General features: G+C 43.2%; 1 protein-coding gene and 1 long non-coding RNA gene across 3 annotated transcripts; both read right to left on the bottom strand.

The window, feature by feature from the left end:
* Nucleotides 1-1,722: 1,722 nt before the first annotated feature.
* LOC139366685 (lipocalin-like) lies at nucleotides 1,723-6,263 on the bottom strand. The gene is made up of 6 exons (XM_071104368.1): nucleotides 4,900-6,263; nucleotides 4,205-4,344; nucleotides 4,037-4,116; nucleotides 3,790-3,903; nucleotides 2,067-2,168; nucleotides 1,723-1,941 (listed from the first exon to the last, which is right to left on the bottom strand). Exons 1-6 carry the CDS (start codon nucleotides 4,987-4,989, stop codon nucleotides 1,922-1,924), a joined length of 546 nt encoding a protein of 181 aa, XP_070960469.1. The 5' UTR covers nucleotides 4,990-6,263; the 3' UTR covers nucleotides 1,723-1,921.
* A 6,260-nt stretch (nucleotides 6,264-12,523) lies between these two features.
* Nucleotides 12,524-18,073, bottom strand: LOC139366931 (uncharacterized). 2 transcript variants are annotated; one of them, XR_011626821.1, is made up of 3 exons: nucleotides 17,885-18,073; nucleotides 16,496-17,207; nucleotides 12,524-16,400 (listed from the first exon to the last, which is right to left on the bottom strand). It is a non-coding gene; the product is annotated as an uncharacterized lncRNA (long non-coding RNA). The 2 variants fall into 2 exon arrangements; XR_011626822.1 differs by lacking the exon at nucleotides 17,885-18,073 and having other exon boundaries at nucleotides 16,496-16,664; nucleotides 16,771-17,268.
* Between the last annotated feature and the right edge of the window lie 1,408 nt (nucleotides 18,074-19,481).

Below are 19,481 nucleotides of genomic sequence, written 5' to 3'. Positions count from 1 at the left end.
ACAGAACACTTAGAGCTTATACTGTAGAATGTTATTTGTGTTTCTTGTCTCAGTTATGAAGAGGAATACCTATGTGAGAATGCTGTTCATCGACTACAGCTCGGCATTCAACACCATAGTACCCTCCAAGCTCGTCATCAAGCTCGAGACCCTGGGTCTCGACCCCGCCCTGTGCAACTGGGTACTGGACTTCCTGACGGGCCGCCCCCAGGTGGTGAGGGTAGGCAACAACATCTCCTCCCCGCTGATCCTCAACACTGGGGCCCCACAAGGTTGCGTTCTGAGCCCTCTCCTGTACTCCCTGTTCACCCACGACTGCGTGGCCACGCACGCCTCCAACTCAATCATCAAGTTTGCGGACGACACAACAGTGGTAGGCTTGATTACCAACAACGATGAGACGGCCTACAGGGAGGAGGTGAGGGCCCTCGGAGTGTGGTGTCAGGAAAACAACCTCACACTCAACGTCAACAAAACTAAGGAGATGATTGTGGACTTCAGGAAACAGCAGAGGGAACACCCCCCTATCCACATCGATGGAACAGTAGTGGAGAGGGTAGCAAGTTTTAAGTTCCTCGGCATACACATCACAGACAAACTGAATTGGTCCACTCACACAGACAGCATCGTGAAGAAGGCGCAGCAGCGCCTCTTCAACCTCAGGAGGCTGAAGAAATTCGGCTTGTCACCAAAAGCACTCACAAACTTCTACAGATGCACAATCGAGAGCATCCTGGCGGGCTGTATCACCGCCTGGTATGGCAACTGCACCGCCCTCAACCGTAAGGCTCTCCAGAGGGTAGTGAGGTCTGCACAACGCATCACCGGGGGCAAACTACCTGCCCTCCAGGACACCTACACCACCCGATGTCACAGGAAGGCCATAAAGATCATCAAGGACATCAACCACCCGAGCCACTGCCTGTTCACCCCGCTATCATCCAGAAGGCGAGGTCAGTACAGGTGCATCAAAGCTGGGACCGAGAGACTGAAAAACAGCTTCTATCTCAAGGCCATCAGACTGTTAAACAGCCACCACTAACACTGAGTGGCTGCTGCCAACACACTGACACTGACTCAACTCCAGCCACTTTAATAATGGGAATTGATGGGAAATGATGTAAATATATCACTAGCCACTTTAAACAATGCTACCTTATATAAATGTTACTTACCCTACATTATTCATCTCATACGCATACGTATATACTGTACTCTATATCATCGACGGTATCCTTATGTAATACATGTATCACTAGCCACTTTATACTATACTATGCCACTTTGTTTACATACTCATCTCATTTGTACATACTGTACCCGATACCATCTACTGTATCTTGCCTATGCTGCTCTGTACCATCACTCATTCATATATCCTTATGTACATATTCTTTATCCCCTTACACTGTGTACAAGACAGTAGTTTTGGAATTGTTAGTTAGATTACTTGTTATTACTGCATTGTCGGAACTAGAAGCACAAGCATTTCGCTACACTCGCATTAACATCTGCTAACCATGTGTATGTGACAAATAAAATTTGATTTGATTTGATTTGAATTGCTCTGAGCAGAAGGAAGACAAAGCCTGGGAAGCAGTTAGTTAGGTAAACGCATTAACTTTGTTATTTTTGAATGTAGCTGAGACTCTGGTTATTTTTAAATCCATGAGCCTTGAAAAAATGACTTCCGTTTTCCCCCTATAATAGACAGTACTCAACTTGAGAAATATGCTTTTTTTGATCATCTTTTATTATTTTGTTCATATTGAATGGAATTGGCTGAAAATAATTCAAATTTGTGGAATAAATCCCTCAATATATGCAGTCTTCAGTCTTCATCCAGGAAAATAGTTTGGATGTGAAATGGAGACAGATGCCAGTAGAAGAGTAGTAGAGGGAGAATGGGATGAGTGAACGTTTATGCCTCGGCACATTCACCTGCAATAGAGAGGGAGAAAAGAGTGAGGAGATGATTTCTACCAGGGAAGCACATTCATATGTATCTGATCACCATAATAATATTGTTCATCTGTGTGTGTGTGTGTGTGTGTGTGGTGTCGTACCATTGTTGGGCAGGAAAACAATGTTCCCAGAGAGGATTCCTGTATCCAGAGAGAACTGCATGAACTTCTTCTGGACATCTGCGCTCACCTCTGGAGTGCGACCTACAACCACAACACAACCAGGTTAACACAACACGACCAGGTTAACACAGCCAGGTTAACACAACACGACCAGGTTAACACAGCCAGGCTAACACAGCCAGGTTAACACAACACGACCAGGTTAACACAGCCAGGTTAACACAACACGACCAGGTTAACACAACACAACCAGGTTAACACAACACAACTAGGTTAACACAACAAAAAAGTTTAACACAAACAGGTTAACACAACACAACCAGATTAACACAGCCAGGTTAACACAACACAACCAGGTTAACACAGCCAGGTTAACACAACAGAACCAGGTTAACACAACCAGGTAAACACAACACAACCAGATTAACACAACACAATCAAGTTAACACAACACTAACAGGTTAACACAACCAGGTAAACACAACACAACCAGATTAACACAACACAATCAAGTTAACACAACACTAACAGGTTAACACAACAAAAACAGTTCAACACAAGCAGATAAACACAAGCAGGTTAACACAACAAGGTAAACACAACAAAACCAGATTAACAAAACACTACCAGGTTAACACAACAGAACCATGTTAACACAACCAGGATAAAACAACAGAACAAAACCAATTTAACACAAGCAGGTTAACACAACTGGGTTAACACAGCACTACCAGGATAACACAACACAAACAGGTTAACACAAGACTACCTGGTTACCATAACCAGATTACCACAACCAGGTTAACAGAACACAACCAGGTTAATACAACACAACCAGGTTAACAGAACACTACCAGGTTAACAGAACACTACCAGGTTAACAGAACACTACCAGGTTAACATAACACAACCAGGTTAACAGAACACAACCAGGTTAATACAACACAACCAGGTTAACACAACACAACCAGGTTAATACAACACAACCAGGTTAACAGAACACAACCAGGCTAATACAACACAACCAGGTTAACAGAACACAACCAGGTTAACAGAACACTACCAGGTTAACAGAACACTACCAGGTTAACAGAACACTACCAGGTTAACATAACACAACCAGGTTAACAGAACACAACCAGGTTAATACAACACAACCAGGTTAACAGAACAGTACCAGGTTAACAGAACACAACCAGGTTAATACAACACTACCAGGTTAACAGAACACTACCAGGTTAACAGAACACAACCAGGTTAATACAACACAACCAGGTTAACAGAACACAGCCAGGTTAATACAACACAACCAGGTTAACACAACACAACCAGGTTAACAGAACACAACCGGGTTAACACAACACAACCAGGTTAATACAACACAACCAGGTTAACAGAACACAACCAGGTTAACAGAACACAACCAGGTTAATACAACACAACCAGGTTAACACAACCAGGTTAATACAACACAACCAGGTTAACAGAACACAACCAGGTTAATACAACACAACCAGGTTAACAGAACACAACCAGGTTAATACAACACAACCAGGTTAACACAACCAGGATAACACAACCCACCTGTAACATGACCATGCTAAAACCAGAGACCAAAGTGAAACTGTGATGAATGACACAAAACATGAGAATCTAAAGGTGTGAATTAATTTCAGACATTCAGGCAGCCAGACAGACTTACTGAAGAGTTTGTTGAGAACGTCAGTTACTCCGTGTTTGGTCTTGATGGTGTGGATCAGAGCAAAGTCATCATACTGGACAGCTACCACACGCATGTCATTTTCATTGTTCCAACCTGAGAGAGAGAAAGAGATGTAGTTAACTGTGTGTGTGTGTGTGTGTGTGTGTGTGTGTGTGTGTGTGTGTGTGTGTGTGTGTGTGTGTGTGTGTGTGTGTGTGTGTGTGTGTGTGTGTGTGTGTGAACTCACGCTGGCTGGTGAAGGTGAAGCGGCCTGGGATGTCAGTCTTCTTGGCCAGTTCGGTCATCCTCCAGCAAGAGCCATCAGCGCTGAGAGAAAGAGCAGCATCAGTATGAGTAAAATGGACACACACACACGGGCACAGACACACGGACACACAGACACACACAAACTCACTTGCGCATAGCGCTGCTGATGTCCAGGTCACCTCCGGCAGTGGGCAGCATCATGGAAGTTCCCATCTTCATACTAGCCTTACGGTTCATAAACCACTTGGCGTTGCTGGCAAAGCCCACGGCCCACCACTTACCAGACATCTGGGGAGAGAGAATATAGTTATTCATTCTCACAATGCAAATTGATTTAATAGTCATGGCAGGTGATCCACTCCTCTCTCTACTCTGACCCTCCTCAACTCCAGAATCTCTTCTCTCTCTGCACTTGTACTCAAATCAAATCAAATCAAATTTATTTATATAGCCCTTCGTACATCAGCTGATATCTCAAAGTGCTGTACAGAAACCCAGCCTAAAACCCCAAACAGCAAGCAATGCAGGTGTAGAAGCACGGTGGCTAGGAAAAACTCCCTAGAAAGGCCAAAACCTAGGAAGAAACCTAGAGAGGAACCAGGCTATGTGGGGTGGCCAGTCCTCTTCTGGCTGTGCCGGGTGGAGATTATAACAGAACATGGCCAAGATGTTCAAATGTTCATAAATGACCAGCATGGTTGAATAATAATAAGGACAGTACAACACTCTCAACACTCTGTACTGTACAACACTCTTCTCTCAACTCTTTGCCTGCTCTCTTTTTGTTGTTGTAGCCTTTCTCATTTGTTTTACCAGTTCTCTCAGTCTCTCTTTCTCTCTCACCTTCTCCAGGTTGAAGTCTTTCTGAGGCATGACGTTGACACAGGCGACCAGCGTAGCGCACAGCAGAACTCCCATTATGCTCAGCCTCATGGTTACAGATCTGTGTGTGTGATGGCTCGACTCTCCGGGGTGTGTGTGAGGAGGAAAATGAGTAAGGTGGGAGCTGACTGAGTGTCCTTATATCCTCCAACATTATTCTATTCTCTACTCCTCCCCTCTTCTCCCCCTTGTTTCCAGTTAGTCCCTCTCCATCCCTCAAAGATGTAAATCTCACCCTTATACAACTGCACGAGGTGGGGGAGAAGTCAACAATGTAAGCAGAATGATTTGCTGCTGTCCTCTCCTTCTCTCTCCTCCTCTCCTTCTCTCTCCTATCCTTCACTCTCCTCCTCATTCTTTCTCTCCTTCTCTCTCCTCTCCTTCTCCTCTCCATTGTAGACAATTGATAGGAAAACACACACAAAATAAATTCAACCAATTTAATGTGTCATAGAAAATATGTTGCTGAGCAGTCAGACTTCGGGCTCTGTCTCCCTTTGAGTCTTCCTCAACATATTGGCTGTGAAGGAGAGATGAGACAAGCGCAGAATGAACACAAAAACAAACACTGACTATACGAAATAAACAAACTTAGAGAAAAAGCAATGAACATGTCAATACAAATCTGTTTCTATAGCCTATAGAATTTCGGCTGCGTGTTTGTTATGTAAGTACCTTTCCACATGCCATGCAAGACGGAGTAAACATTATTTTAACGAAACAGCACCCTCGACCTTCTAGCCCGAAGTCCAGCGCGCTATCGACTGTGCCGCAAAAACATGCTCCACCCGCAAAGTCGATATCCGCGCTTATAAACCCAGGGTCGTTAAATTATGTTTTTTTGGGGGGGAAAAGTTATTTGACTACATGTAGGCCCAATAAACAGATGTAAAATACATTTTAGATTGGATATTCGGTGGATATTAAAAACTTTTTTTTTTTTTACAATCCACACCTTTTTATATACAGGCCTACATAAAAAAAATAATTAGATTTCGTATTTCAATCGTCATTAGCGCTTTAATAAAGCGTGCCATGACTATGAACATTGTATATTCTTAATCAGGGGTGAATGGAGAAGATCAAAATCAACAACCAAAAAAAGGTGAGGATCGTTCTGCATCCCCCCGATTCAGAATATTCCATTTTCATAGTCATGGCATGATTGGTTCAATAGCTAGTTATGAGACAAAAATGAATATCCACGGAATATTCCGTATAAAACTAATTTTACCTCAGTATAAAATGTATTTTACCTCGGTGCCTGACCGGTGCCTTTTCCACCGATCTGCATCTCTCTCATTCCTCCCTCTACAGATGCAGTTCTGCAGCGCATCCCAATACACAACCCAGAGAATCCGTCTACATGTCACCGCTACTCAACCTACTGTGCGGCAGGGTATCCTAGTGGTTAGAGCTGACAAGGTACAAATCTGTCGTTCTGCCCCTGAACAGGCAGTTAACCCACTGTTCCTAGGCCGTCATTGAAAATAAGAATTTGTTCTTAACTGACTTGCCTAGTTAAATAAAGGTAAAATAAATATAATAAATAAGAAGTATATCGTCTATATTCATATGGTTGTAGCCTGTATGTTGTGAATCCATTCTAAAGAAGACTAATTTTAGCTCCACGATGCACAGCATCAAGGTCTCATAGCTACCAATGGCTGGACGAAGTTTTGAAATTGTATACTGATGACATACATTGACGTACAGGACACACCCGCAGCACCCGCAAGGCACGAGGCCCACGAGCTCTGGGGGCCCACGGATGTGATTTTTTAAATTCAGTAAATCCTTTTGATAGTAACCCTCCCTAAAGTCAGTCATACAACTTTTACATTTCCAGATGTAGTAGGAAGCAAAGTGTTTGTTTCAGGACATGACTGAAAAAGTGCCTCAGGACTTGACGTACTTTTGATTGAACGTATAAGAGGATATCGGTGAACAAATGCTGTGGTCAAGGCTACGATGGCGCCAGTGCAATGAGTGGAGTTTATTCAGGTGTTCAAAAGCGAATATCAGACCGAGAGCCTAATGCCTCTTAGAAAGTTCTTTATGAGTTTTAGTTAAGAAAACGATCTCTCTGCAGAAGCGACAGTTACAGGGCAGGTAAAACAGCTTGATTGCCGTAGCAACATCAGGGAAACTGGGCAGCGCAATGGACATCGGACTAAAATGCACAATGTCTCAGGAAAGAATGTCTGGGTTGGCAATACTCAGCATAGAAAACAGTTGGGCCTGCAACCTGGACCTACAGGCCATGGTAAAAACATTTGCACCCAAAAAACTAGGACTTCAGACCCTCTTAAGTTGGATTTGATTTAAATGAATTTACAGTGAATAATGCATCCCATTTATTTAGGCTATTAGCCAGATAAAACCAGCTGAGTTCAACAATATTGGCTGGGTTTGTCCTCAAACCACCTCCCTTTCTCCTCATTGTTAGGCTATTTGATGTGTAATTAAAAAAAACGTTTATAAATAGCATCTAAATAAACTATATATGCAAAAGTATGTGGACACCTCTTCAAATGAGTGGATTCGCTATTTCAGCCACACCCGTTGCTGACAGGTGTATACAATCGAGGACATAGACATTAGCAGTGAAATGGCCTTACTGTAAAGCTCAGTGATTTTCAACATGGCACCGTCATAGGAGGACACCTTTCCAACAAGTCAGTCCTGCTAGAGCTGCCCCTTCAACTGTAAGTGCTGTTATTGTGAAGTGGAAACATCCAGGAGCAACAGCGGCTGAGCTGCAAAGCGGTAGGCCACACAAGCTCACAGAACAGGACCACCAAGTGCTGAAGCTTATAGTATGTAAAATATTCTCTCTTCTGAGGTAAATCATAGTCCTCATGTTAATCCCATACCCTTCAGGGCTGCAACATGTGAGTTGTAACATTCCTCTATCAGTCACGACATTTAACACTGCGGAGGACAGAACATGGGTTAACATAGGTCATGTAACGCTGGGGTTTGGGGTGAATCCCCTCCCACCCCCTTATAGAAATTATTTGTTCATAGTGAATATATTGTAGACAATTTATAGGAAAACACACACACACACACACACACACACACAAAAATCAATTAAATCGTTTTAATTTGTCATATTTTGCTGAGTAGTCAGAACTCGCGCTTGGTCGCCCTTTGAATCTTCTTCAACATATTGCCACTCAATCTGGGAACGAGAGATTAGACAAACTCAGAACAAACACAGAAACAAAGACCCCGAGCATACCAACTGAATAGTGAAAAAGTGAAAAAGACAAAGTTGTTAACATTTACATGGACACCTGTTTCTACAGCCTATAGAAGTTGTGGTGCGTATTCACAATTGGTATTCACAATTGGTAACAGTTATATAAACTTGTTTACGGAATTTATAACTGATCGTTATGCAAGTACATGTCCACATGCCCTGCATGAAGAGTAAACGTGATGCTTTTTGGTGGGGGAATTTATTGGTCTCTATGAAGACGCAATGAACCGAGGTACAAAAAAAGTATACTGGATATTCGGTGGCTCTCTCATCAATAGCTGTTGAACCAAGCATGCCATGACTGAAAATGATATCTTCTGAATCAAGGGAGAATGGAGATTGATCCACACCTTTTTCAGTTGTTAAATTAAAAAAAATGAAGATTCCAGATTTCAATCTTCAATAGTTTTTAAACAAAGTGTACCATGACTATGAAAAGTATATATTCTAAATCATGGGAAGATGGATAACAAATCCTACCTTGATTCAGAAGATATAATTTGCATAGTCATGGCAAGCCTTGTTTAAGACATATTGAGGATTGAAATCCTGGTAAAACCTTTACAAATAAAAATAATCGACAACAAAAATAATCAACAAAGTAGGTGTGGATTGTGCTCCATCCTCTCCTGATTCAGAATAGGCCTCATATCACTTTCATAGTTGTGGCACACTTTGTTTAAAAGGTATTGAAGATTGAAATGCAAATAACACTTTTTTTAAAATATATTTTTTTAAAGCATGGGTTGGTCTCCATCCGCCCCCGATCAAGAATATATAATTACCGTAGTCAAGGCATCGTTTGTTTAAGAGCTAACGAATATCGACCTAATATCCATTTTTTTTTAAACACATTTGACCTCTGTGCCTGACAGGTCGGTATGTGCCTTTTCCACCAATCTGCGTCTCAATCGTGCCTCCCTCTACAAACGCAGCACTGCATTCTAATAAAATGCAGAGAATCCGTCCTCATGTCACCACTACTCACTAAGCAAACTCTAGAAGAAGTCTATTGTCTATATCATATCGCTGTAGTTTGCAATTTTAGCTCCACGATACGCAGTGTTTTATATGGTCTCCACTACCAATGGCTGGACAAACTTTTTGAAATTGGATACCCACTGATCACATGGTCCTTATCCACAGACTGGCAACAAATTAAAAATAGAGCGTCAAATCAATTTCAACATTATTGTTTTAATATACATAACTAAGGGAAATAAATCTTCTAATTTCATATATGTACAACTGTAGGATAATAATTTAAGCAACAGGAAATTTGAATGATTATGTAGATTATAATTAATGGACATTTTTGTAGGAGTTGATGGTGAACTGTCCTTGTTTCTGGTAGTAAAACACTGTTTAGGATCTATAGTCTGTCTCTCCAATCACTATGTCAGTGTTCAGCACCGGTCTGCTACCTACCACCGGTCTGCTACCTACACAGGGAATGTGTTCAGCACCGGTCTGCTACCTACGCAGGGAATGTGTTCAGCACCGGTCTGCTACCTACACAGGGAATGTGTTCAGCACCGGTCTGCTACCTACGCAGGGAATGTGTTCAGCACCGGTCTGCTACCTACCACCGGTCTGCTACCTACACAGGGAATGTGTTCAGCACCGGTCTGCTACCTACGCAGGGAATGTGTTCAGCACCGGTCTGCTACCTACACAGGGAATGTGTTCAGCACCGGTCTGCTACCTACGCAGGGAATGTGTTCAGCACCGGTCTGCTACCTACGCAGGGAATGTGTTCAGCACCGGTCTGCTACCTACGCAGGGAATGTGTTCAGCACCGGTCTGCTACCTACACAGGGAATGTGTTCAGCACCGGTCTGCTACCTATGCAGGGAATGTGTTCAGCACCGGTCTGCTACCTACACAGGGAATGTGTTCAGCACCTGTCTGCTATCTACACAGGGAATGTAGTGATTGTTCAAAATGGAAAGGACTCTAACTTTGTCTTCAGATCAACTTTGCATCTTATTCTCAAATGATGTAATTTGGACATGAACATATGATGAAATCTCCTCTGGCTCACCATTGAAACACAAAGTAAATCTACCACAGTGATTGTTCCCAAACTGTGATGATGCATATAGTCAAATATTTGAATGAAGAGCCAATCAGTTTGGAGCTTTGGAATGTTGGGTAGCCTGTGGGCTCCAGCTGCCATTTTAAAAAGACAAAGCAGAGCTATTATAGAGATAGCTGGAGGAGACGGCAGGGTGGAGAGGAAAGGACTCTTACCGTTAGAGATAGCTAGAGACGACCGGGTGGAGAGGAAATCACTCTTACCGTTAGAGATAGCTAGAGACGGCAGGGTGGAGAGGAAAGGACTCTTACCGTTAGAGATAGCTGGAGGAGACAGCCAGGTGGAGAGGAAAGGACTCTTACCATTAGAGATAGCTGGAGGAGACGGCAGGGTGGAGAGGAAATGACTCTTACAGTTAGAGATAGCTGGAGACGGCAGGGTGGCGAGGAAAGGACTCTTACCGTTAAAGATAGCTAGAGACGGCCGGGTGGAGAGGAAAGGACTCTTACCGTTAAAGATAGCTAGAGACGGCCGGGTGGAGAGGAAAGGACTCTTACCGTTAGAGATAGCTAGAGACGGCCGGGTGGAGAGGAAAGGACTCTTACCGTTAAAGATAGCTAGAGACGGCAGGGTGGAGAGGAAAGGACTCTTACTGTTAAAGATAGCTAGAGACGGCCGGGTGGAGAGGAAATCACTCTTACCGTTAGAGATAGCTAGAGACGACCGGGTGGAGAGGAAATCACTCTTACCTTTATAGAGATAGCTAGAGACGGCCGGGTGGAGAGGAAAGGACTCTTACCTTTATAGAGACAGCTGGAGGAGATGGCATACTGGGGTGTGGGTGATAGGGGGGGGTACCTCTGCTGATCTGTCTATCTACTCGGGTACCTTTAACATTGCATAATGCTGTGTGTGTAATTACACAGATACACAAAGAATTAGAAAACAAACCCAATTTTGATAAACTCCCTTATCTACTGGGTGAAATTCCACAGTGTGCCATCACAGCAGCAAGATTTGTGACCTGTTGCTACAAGAAAAGGTCAACCAGTGAAGAACAAACACCATTGTAAATAACCATTGTAAATACAACCCATATTTATGTTTATTTATTTTCCCTTTTGTACTTGAACTATTTGCACATAATATGACATAATTGTGACCACAAGTCTTTTGGGACTTTTGTGAGTGTAATGTTTACTGCTAATTTGTATTGTTTATTTGATTATGTATTTCACTTGCTTTGGAAATGTTAACATATGTTTCCCAGGACCTTGTTTATGATCTTTTGCCTGTCCACGACCATTCTCTTGCCTGCCCCTTGGATTATAATAAATATCAGAGACTCGAACCATCTGCCTCCCGTGTCTGCATCTGGGTCTCGCCCTGTGACCTTATAATCAGGTACGCTGACCAGGTAACACGTCATCTCCCATCTACAACAAACACGATATAGAAGAATTCAACATTGCAAGTCTGCCACTGATTAATGACTGTGTGTTTATGCTGTAGTTGTGACATCATGTACAGTGCCTTGCGAAAGTATTCGGCCCCCTTGAACTTTGCAACCTTTTTCCACATTTCAGGCTTCAAACATAAAGATATAAAACTGTATTTTTTTGTGAAGAATCAACAAGTGGGACACAATCATGAAGTGGAACGACATTTATTGGATATTTCAAACTTTTTTAACAAATCAAAAACTGAAAAATTGGGCGTGCAAAATTAGGGTCTCCTCTGGGGTCATGGTCAGCTCTTTGCCCCCCCACCACTTCTACCAACCCCCAAAGACACACATCACCATGGTAACACGCCACCACACCCCGGTCATCCTAGCACTGTCCCCAAAACACTCCAATACCTCTGTTCTTTGTTTTCTGCTGTGACGTGTCCATTGCTCACTCTCTCTGTCCCACAAGGTTTCTCTTACCATTCTGGTGTAGTCTGGTTGGTTCTGGTTTTTGAATCACTGCTAAATGATTGTCTAGTGTAATATCAGAACCCCTCTCTCTCTCAATCCCTCTATCAGCCCCCAGCTGTACCCTGGACACCATATGTGAATTGATTGCCCCCCCTCTATCTTCAGAGTTCGTACTGTTAGGTGACCTGAACTGGGATATGCTTAACACCCCGGCCGTCCTACAATCTAAGATAGATGCTCTCAATCTCACACAAATTATCAAGGAACCTACGAGGTACAACCCTAAATCCGTAACCATGGGCACCCTCTTAGATATCATCCTGACCAACTTGCCATCTAAGACCCATCACCTCTGCTGTCTTCAACCAGGATCTCAGCGATCACTGCCTCATTGCCTGCATCGGTAATGGGTCTGTGGTCAAATATAGCCCTTGGTTCACCCCAGACTTAACTTCCCTTGACCAGCACAAAAACATACACTAAGTTGACTGTGCCTTTAAACAGCTTGGAAAATTCCAGAAAATTATGTCCTTGCTTTAGAAGCTTGTGATAGGCTAATTGACATAATTTGAGTCAATTGGAGGTGTACATATGGATGTATTTCAAGGTCTACCTTCAAACTCATTGCCTCTTTGCTTGACATCATGGGAAAATCAAAAGAAATCAGCCAAGACCTCAGAAAAAAAATTGTAGACCTCCAACTCTGGTTCATCCTTGGGAGCAATTTCCAAACACCTGAAAGTACCACGTTCATCTGTACAAACAATAGTACGCAAGTATAAACACCATGGGACCACACAGCCATCATACTGTTCAGGAAGGAGATGCATTCTGTCTCCTAGAGGTGAACGTACTTTGGTGCAAAAAGTGCAAATCAATCCCAGAACAACAAGGCCCTTGTGAAGATGCTGGACGAAACAGTTACAAAATTATCTATATCCACAGTAAAACGAGTCCTATATCGACATAACCTGAAAGGCCGCTCAGCAAGGAAGAAGCCACTGCTCCAAAACCGCCATAAAAGAGCCAGACTACGGTTTGCAACTGCACGTGGGGACAAAGATCGTACATTTTGGAGAAATATCCTCTGGTCTGATGAAAAAAAATACAACTGTTTGTCCATAATGACCATTGTTATGTTTGGAGGAAAAAGGAGGAGGCTTGCAAGCCGAAGAACACCATCCCAACCGTGAAGCACTGGGGTGGCAGCATCATGTTGTGGGTGTGCTTTATTGCAGGAGGGACTGGTGCACTTCACAAAATAGATGGCATCATGAGGCAGGAAAATTATGTGGATATATTGAAGCAACATCTCAAGACATCAGTCAGGAAGTTAAAGCTTGGTCGCAAATGGGTCTTCCAAATGGACAATGACCCCAAGTAGACTTCCAAAGTTGTGGCAAAATGGCTTAAGGACAACAAAGTCAAGGTATTGGAGTGGCCATCACAAAGCCATGACCTCAATCCCATAGAGAATTTGTGGGCAGAACTGAAAAAGCGAGCAAGGAGGCCTAGAAATCTGACACAGTTACACCAGCACTGTCAGGAGGAATACAACACTCCTTCCGTGGCCTCCGACTGCTTTTAAATGCTAGTAAAACTAAATGCATACTCTTCACCCAATTGCTACCTCCCTGCCCGACTAGCATCACTACTCTGGACGGTTCTGACTTAGAATATGTGGACAATTACAAATACCTAGGTGTCTGGTTAGACTGTAAACTCTCCTTCCAGACTCATATTAAGCATCTCCAATCCAAAATGTAATCTAGAATTGTCTTCCTACCGATCCTTGACTTCTGCGATATCATTTACAAAATAGCCTCCAACACTGCTCACTTAACCAGCCACACCAATGTGTCGGAGGAAACACTGTACAACTGCCGACCGAAGTCAGCGTGCATGCGCCTGGCCTACCACAAGGAGTCACTAGAGCGCGATGGGACAAGGATATCCCGGCCGGCCAAACCCTCCACTAACCCGGACTATGCTCCATGTTGAATGGTTCAAGTGACAGTAAAGGGGTCTACAGTCTACGGAAACGGAGCCAAAGGAAGTCAGCCGCACAAATGTACGTAGAACTACTTACAGAGCAACACAAATGGACATCCTTTTGACTCCGTTTGCATAGACTGTGTAGACCCCCTAAATTCTAGCACAGACATACTAACTGTACACAACAGCAGACACTAAGCCCTGGTGTTCAGTGCCCAGGAATGAGACCCTAAATCTGCGGCCCGTTGTGGTCATACAACAGTCATTCATCAATGGTCTTCAAACCTGGTCCTGCTGAGCAACAACAGGGGTTTCCTTTTAGTTCTAGAGCCAATACTAGAATTCCTTCCTAATTTCAGACTTTTCTGTCATGGGACCTACAGCAGCTTTAGTGACGTCACCTCATAATGACCTATCAGTTAAATCTCAGATTCCCAGTGAACTTGATTGAAAACCCTTTAAGAAGCATTACAAAATGTGACCATTAACAAACAGTGCCTTCGGAAATTCAGACCTTTGACTTTTTCCACATTTTGTTACATTACAGCCTTATTCTAAAATTGATTCAAATGTTGTCGTTTTTTCCCTCATTCTACACACAACTCATAATGACGAAGCAAAAACAGTTTTGAAATTATTGCTAATATATTACGAACAAAAAACAAATACATTTACATAAGTATTCAGACCCTTTACTCAGTACTTTCTTAAAGCACTTTTGGTAGCACTTACAGCCTCGAGCCTTCTTGGGTACGACGCTACAAGCTTGGCACACCTGTATTTGGGGAATTTCTCCCATTCTTCTCTGCAGATCCTCTCACGCTCTCAGGTTGGATGGGGAGCATTGCAGCTCAGCTATTTTCAGGTCTCTTCAGAGATGTTCGATCGGGTTGAAGTCCGGGCTCTGGCTGGGCCACTCCAGGACATTCAGTAACTAGCCCAGAAAAACATCCCCACAGCATCATGCTGCCACCACCATGCTTCACCGTAGGGATGGCGCCAGGTTTCCTCCAAACGTGATGCTTGGCATTCAGGCCAAAGAGTTCCATCTTGGTTTCATCAGACCAGAGAATCTGGTTTCTAATGGTCTGAGTCTTTAGGTGCCTTTTGGCAAACTCCAAGTGGGCTTTCATGTGCCTTTTTTACTGAGGAGTGTCTTCCGTCTGGCCACTTTATCATAAAGGCCTGATTGGTGGAGTGATGCAGACAGTTGTCCTTCCTCTCAATAGAGGAACTCTAGAGCTCTGTCAGAGTGACCATTGAGTTCTTGGTCACCTCCCTGACCAAGGTGCTTCTCTCCCAATTGCTCAGTTTGGCTGGGCGGCAAACCTTGGAGATTCCAAACTTCTTCCATTTAAGAATGATGAAGCAACTGTGTTCTTGGGGACCTTCAAAGCTGCAGAAATGCATTGGTACCCTTCCCTAGATCTGTGCCTTGACACAATCCTGTCTCAGAGCTGGCTTGGTTGTTGCTCTGACATGCACTATCAACTGTGGGACCTTATATAGACAGGTGTGTGCCTTTCCAAATAATGTCCAATAAATTGAATTTACCGCAGGTGGACTCCAAGTTGTAGAAACATCTCAATGATGATCAATGGAAACAGGATGCACCTGAGGTCAATTACGAGTCTCATAGCAAATGGTCTGAATACTTATGTAAATAATGTATGTTTTTATACATTTTCAAACATTTCTAAAAACGGTTTGCTTTGCCATTATGGGGTATTGTGTGTGTGTGTGTGTAGACTGATGATGAAAATAAAATCTATTGAATACATTTTAGAATAAGGCTGTAATGTAACAAAATGCGGAAAAAGTCAAGGGGTCTGAATACTTTCCGAAGGCACTATATAATGTACAGTAGTTGTGGCTATGGTTGGGAAGACCACACAGCCAGGTAAATATAGGTCACAAGCTCATCTATGATCAGTTACAGAAAGATACAGACATATAAAACAGTATTCCTGATGCTGAGATCTCTGGTTAGGGATCCAGATATTGGGCCTGTTGCGTTCTACTGGTCCTCGGGTTTGTGTTCTCTGGGTTTGAAGGTTGGTTCTGGTCAGGCTTAGGTGATTTAAGATGGTTCTAGGGGGTTCTACTGGTCACCAGGTCCGGGTTCTCTGGGCCTGAAGTTGAGAGAGAAGCTGTTGATGCAGAACCTCTCTCCTGTGGGGTCCGGTCCATCCTCAAACACATGACCTAGATGGGCGTCACACTGTAACGATGCACACACACTAGAGGAGACAGAACAAACACACCAACACACTAACACCTGCAATACACAACAGTCTGATTGGCTCTCAGCATAATTACCCAGAATGCAACTCACATGTTTATAGACGACCTCTGTCTCTACACTACCCAGGGTGTTGTCAGGGTGACGGATGATGTATATGTGGCTCTAGTCGTGTTCCCAAATCCCATGAGCCTCTTTGAATGCCGGCCAGCCCATGCCCGAGTCACACTTCACCTCTGAACTAGAGGAGAGAGCGGGAGGTCTAGAAAGAGATCGAGTCTAAATGCTCATATTCGGGTTAGGATTTCAGAAAGGTCGAAATGAAGATTTTAGTGTGACCAGTTGGTATAGGGAGGCTAGATGGTTACCTGAAGAGGGGAGGGTCGCAGGACACACGCTGGTACATCCCCACTTCACTATGGTTCAGATAGAGACCGCTGAAAGGCTGAGGACACATACAGAGTAGGCAAACTATATGTTGTCTTTTGAGGCTTCCACCATATTGCTTTAACCTAGCCTATGTTTTCAGATCAGTGCAAATGAAGTTGAGGAGAGGGAGCCATTGTAGACTACTGAGATGCAGCCCATACTGTATGTCATTCTTTAACCAACTGCTCCCATCTTCCACACTGGAAGACTATAAACAAAGTCCATACAAACCTACTCAATGAACCAACCGATGGTTATGAATTGTCAGTCCATGGTCATTGATGCTGAGGACAGGAGACGTGTGTGTGTGTGTGTGTGACTCACCATCTGTCCCCTTCTCCCTCGTTACCATGTTCTGTTTAGAGGTCAGTTTCTTCTGCCAGTCGGTCATCGCATCACAACGAGTCAGTGATCGCAAGCCCGTAACACACAAACGCGAACATTGATAAGCAAAATTTGGTGAGAGTTTTGTTGCACTTTATTTGTAATTAAATTATTTTTTAATTGCTTTTAGCTTTTCATTTCCCCACTGTAGCCTACTAAGAGCACAATGGGTTTCTGCTCTTTGCAGCAAATGTGTCCCCAGGGAAAATGTGACAGTAGGCCTGTGTCAGATGGCTCTTTGGAGTAAATATGTCCCCAGGGAAAATGTGACAGTAGGCCTGTGTGAGATGGCTCTTTGGAGTAAATATGTCCCCAGGGAAAATGTGACAGTAGGCCTGTGTGAGATGGCTATTTGGAGTAAATATGTCCCCAGGGAAAATGTGACAGTAGGCCTGTGTGAGATGGCTCTTTGGAGTAAATATGTCCCCAGGGAAAATGTGACAGTAGGCCTGTGTCAGATGGCTCTTTGGCAACTTCCACTGGTCTATTCTGCATCAACCACTTACACAACCAGACCAAAAACACTTGTTGATTTTGTTTAAAAAATATAGAAAGACTATGAATAGGACATATTACAATAGTATCTAATAAATGTACTAACTTACAACAAAGGAGCTTATCCAGATGCAAACTATGCAATTCCATTCTATAAAGCCTAATAACTCATACCTGAACCAGTGGAGGCAGGACGGATGAAAGCAGGATCTCTAGTCTTGGGCAATAATATGGACTTGGCAGGCGCTCTCTGAGCGATGACGAGCGAAAGTCGGACGATAAAACGAGACATGTTTTCTCCTGCAGTTTGAGGCTGTGCGCTCCAGTCCTCTGCGCAGCAAGTGTCTGTATCAAAGTCAAGTGCAGGCGGTTGGCATCAGCGCTGCTCTGACCTAATCTGCGCTCAATGGGGACTTTGAACTCTCCAGCGAGTTCCTTTTGGTCACTGCCTGACCTTCTCCCCAATAGCCCGCCCTGCTGTCCAGTATAAAGGTAGTAGGAAGACCCGGTCACAAACTTGATGGAGAGCTCTAAATTAAACATTTTCATTGGTACTGGTGCTCCCAATTTAAAAACATTAAAAATATAAAATAACATTATAAAATAACATTTAGGAGCAACAGCAACTTAAACAAAAAAAATGTATTGCATATAGCCTATATTAGGCCTATATGCATTCTAGCTACTTTTGAAGCACATGTTGTGCCCTAAAATCTAAATATGGAATCCTGTAAAGATGTGTTTTATAAAAAGCTCAAATGTTGATACAAAAAACTGCCATTGTAATTACAAAGCCACTGGTGGAATATTAGGTTACTACATTGTGTACAAGCACAATTTACCTATTGCGATGCATTACATTGAAATTGTACTGTCTTAAGAAAGTCAAGTTCGTCGTTACCCCATTGGCTCACAGCAAAAACTACATTTAAGAAAAGTACATGTCTAAGAATTACTTTTCAACATGTCCTGCTCCCAAGCGTTCTCACTACTTAGAAAAACATATTGTAGGGCTCCCCTTTTCATGAAGGTGCTAGCAGCCACATGAGTGAGTGCTAGCTAATGTTTTCCACACACATAGCTACGTGTAGTCTACTTGTACACCAGGTCCCCACATTTCCCACGCAGAACAGCCTGAAGCCACAGGGCTCTCCTCGCAGGCTCTATTTCCCTTTGTGGGAGCACTGTAGTTCGGGATTATTATTATTTTTTATTTTACATGTACATTGAACAACACAGAAGCTTTTCGGCATGTTTTGTTATTTCTGTATAACAAAAAGTCGACAATGAAGTTGGCTCTTTTACAATGGGGGTCAATGGTTTCCCCCCAATTTGTGGGCGTGGTCGAGGGGAATTTCTTATTATTACGTGAATAACGACTCGGAGTATAGCAATCAGTCAGTTGATGACAGAGTCGACGACGTAGCACGCAACCATTGGTTGATGCAAGCAACGTCTGAGCAGGGGAGCACGACCATGATCATTGACTTCCTGAAGAAGCTAACCCCTTTATTTTCTTTCTGTGTCGCCACATGTTTGGATGTACTGGTAAAGTTACCGGGTTGTTAACTAGCTAGCTAATGAGGTAACATGACTGAACAAGATGTAAACAAATGCCCTCGAGTAGTTTTAGAACTGACGCCAATCCTCTGTCTATTATAGTAAGAAAAAACATTACACTAGTAGCATATCTTTTGAACTGTTTGGGCTAGAAACAATATTTTTTGTGTGTTAATGGTGGAGCCCTGACAGTAATGAATCTGCTAGCTTT

The sequence above is a fragment of the Oncorhynchus clarkii genome, chromosome 15 (genome assembly GCF_045791955.1).
Source record: "Oncorhynchus clarkii lewisi isolate Uvic-CL-2024 chromosome 15, UVic_Ocla_1.0, whole genome shotgun sequence".
NCBI lineage: Eukaryota > Metazoa > Chordata > Actinopteri > Salmoniformes > Salmonidae > Oncorhynchus > Oncorhynchus clarkii.
Note: the sequence above shows the minus strand (reverse complement) of the source record. Positions and strands in the feature narration are given on the sequence as shown.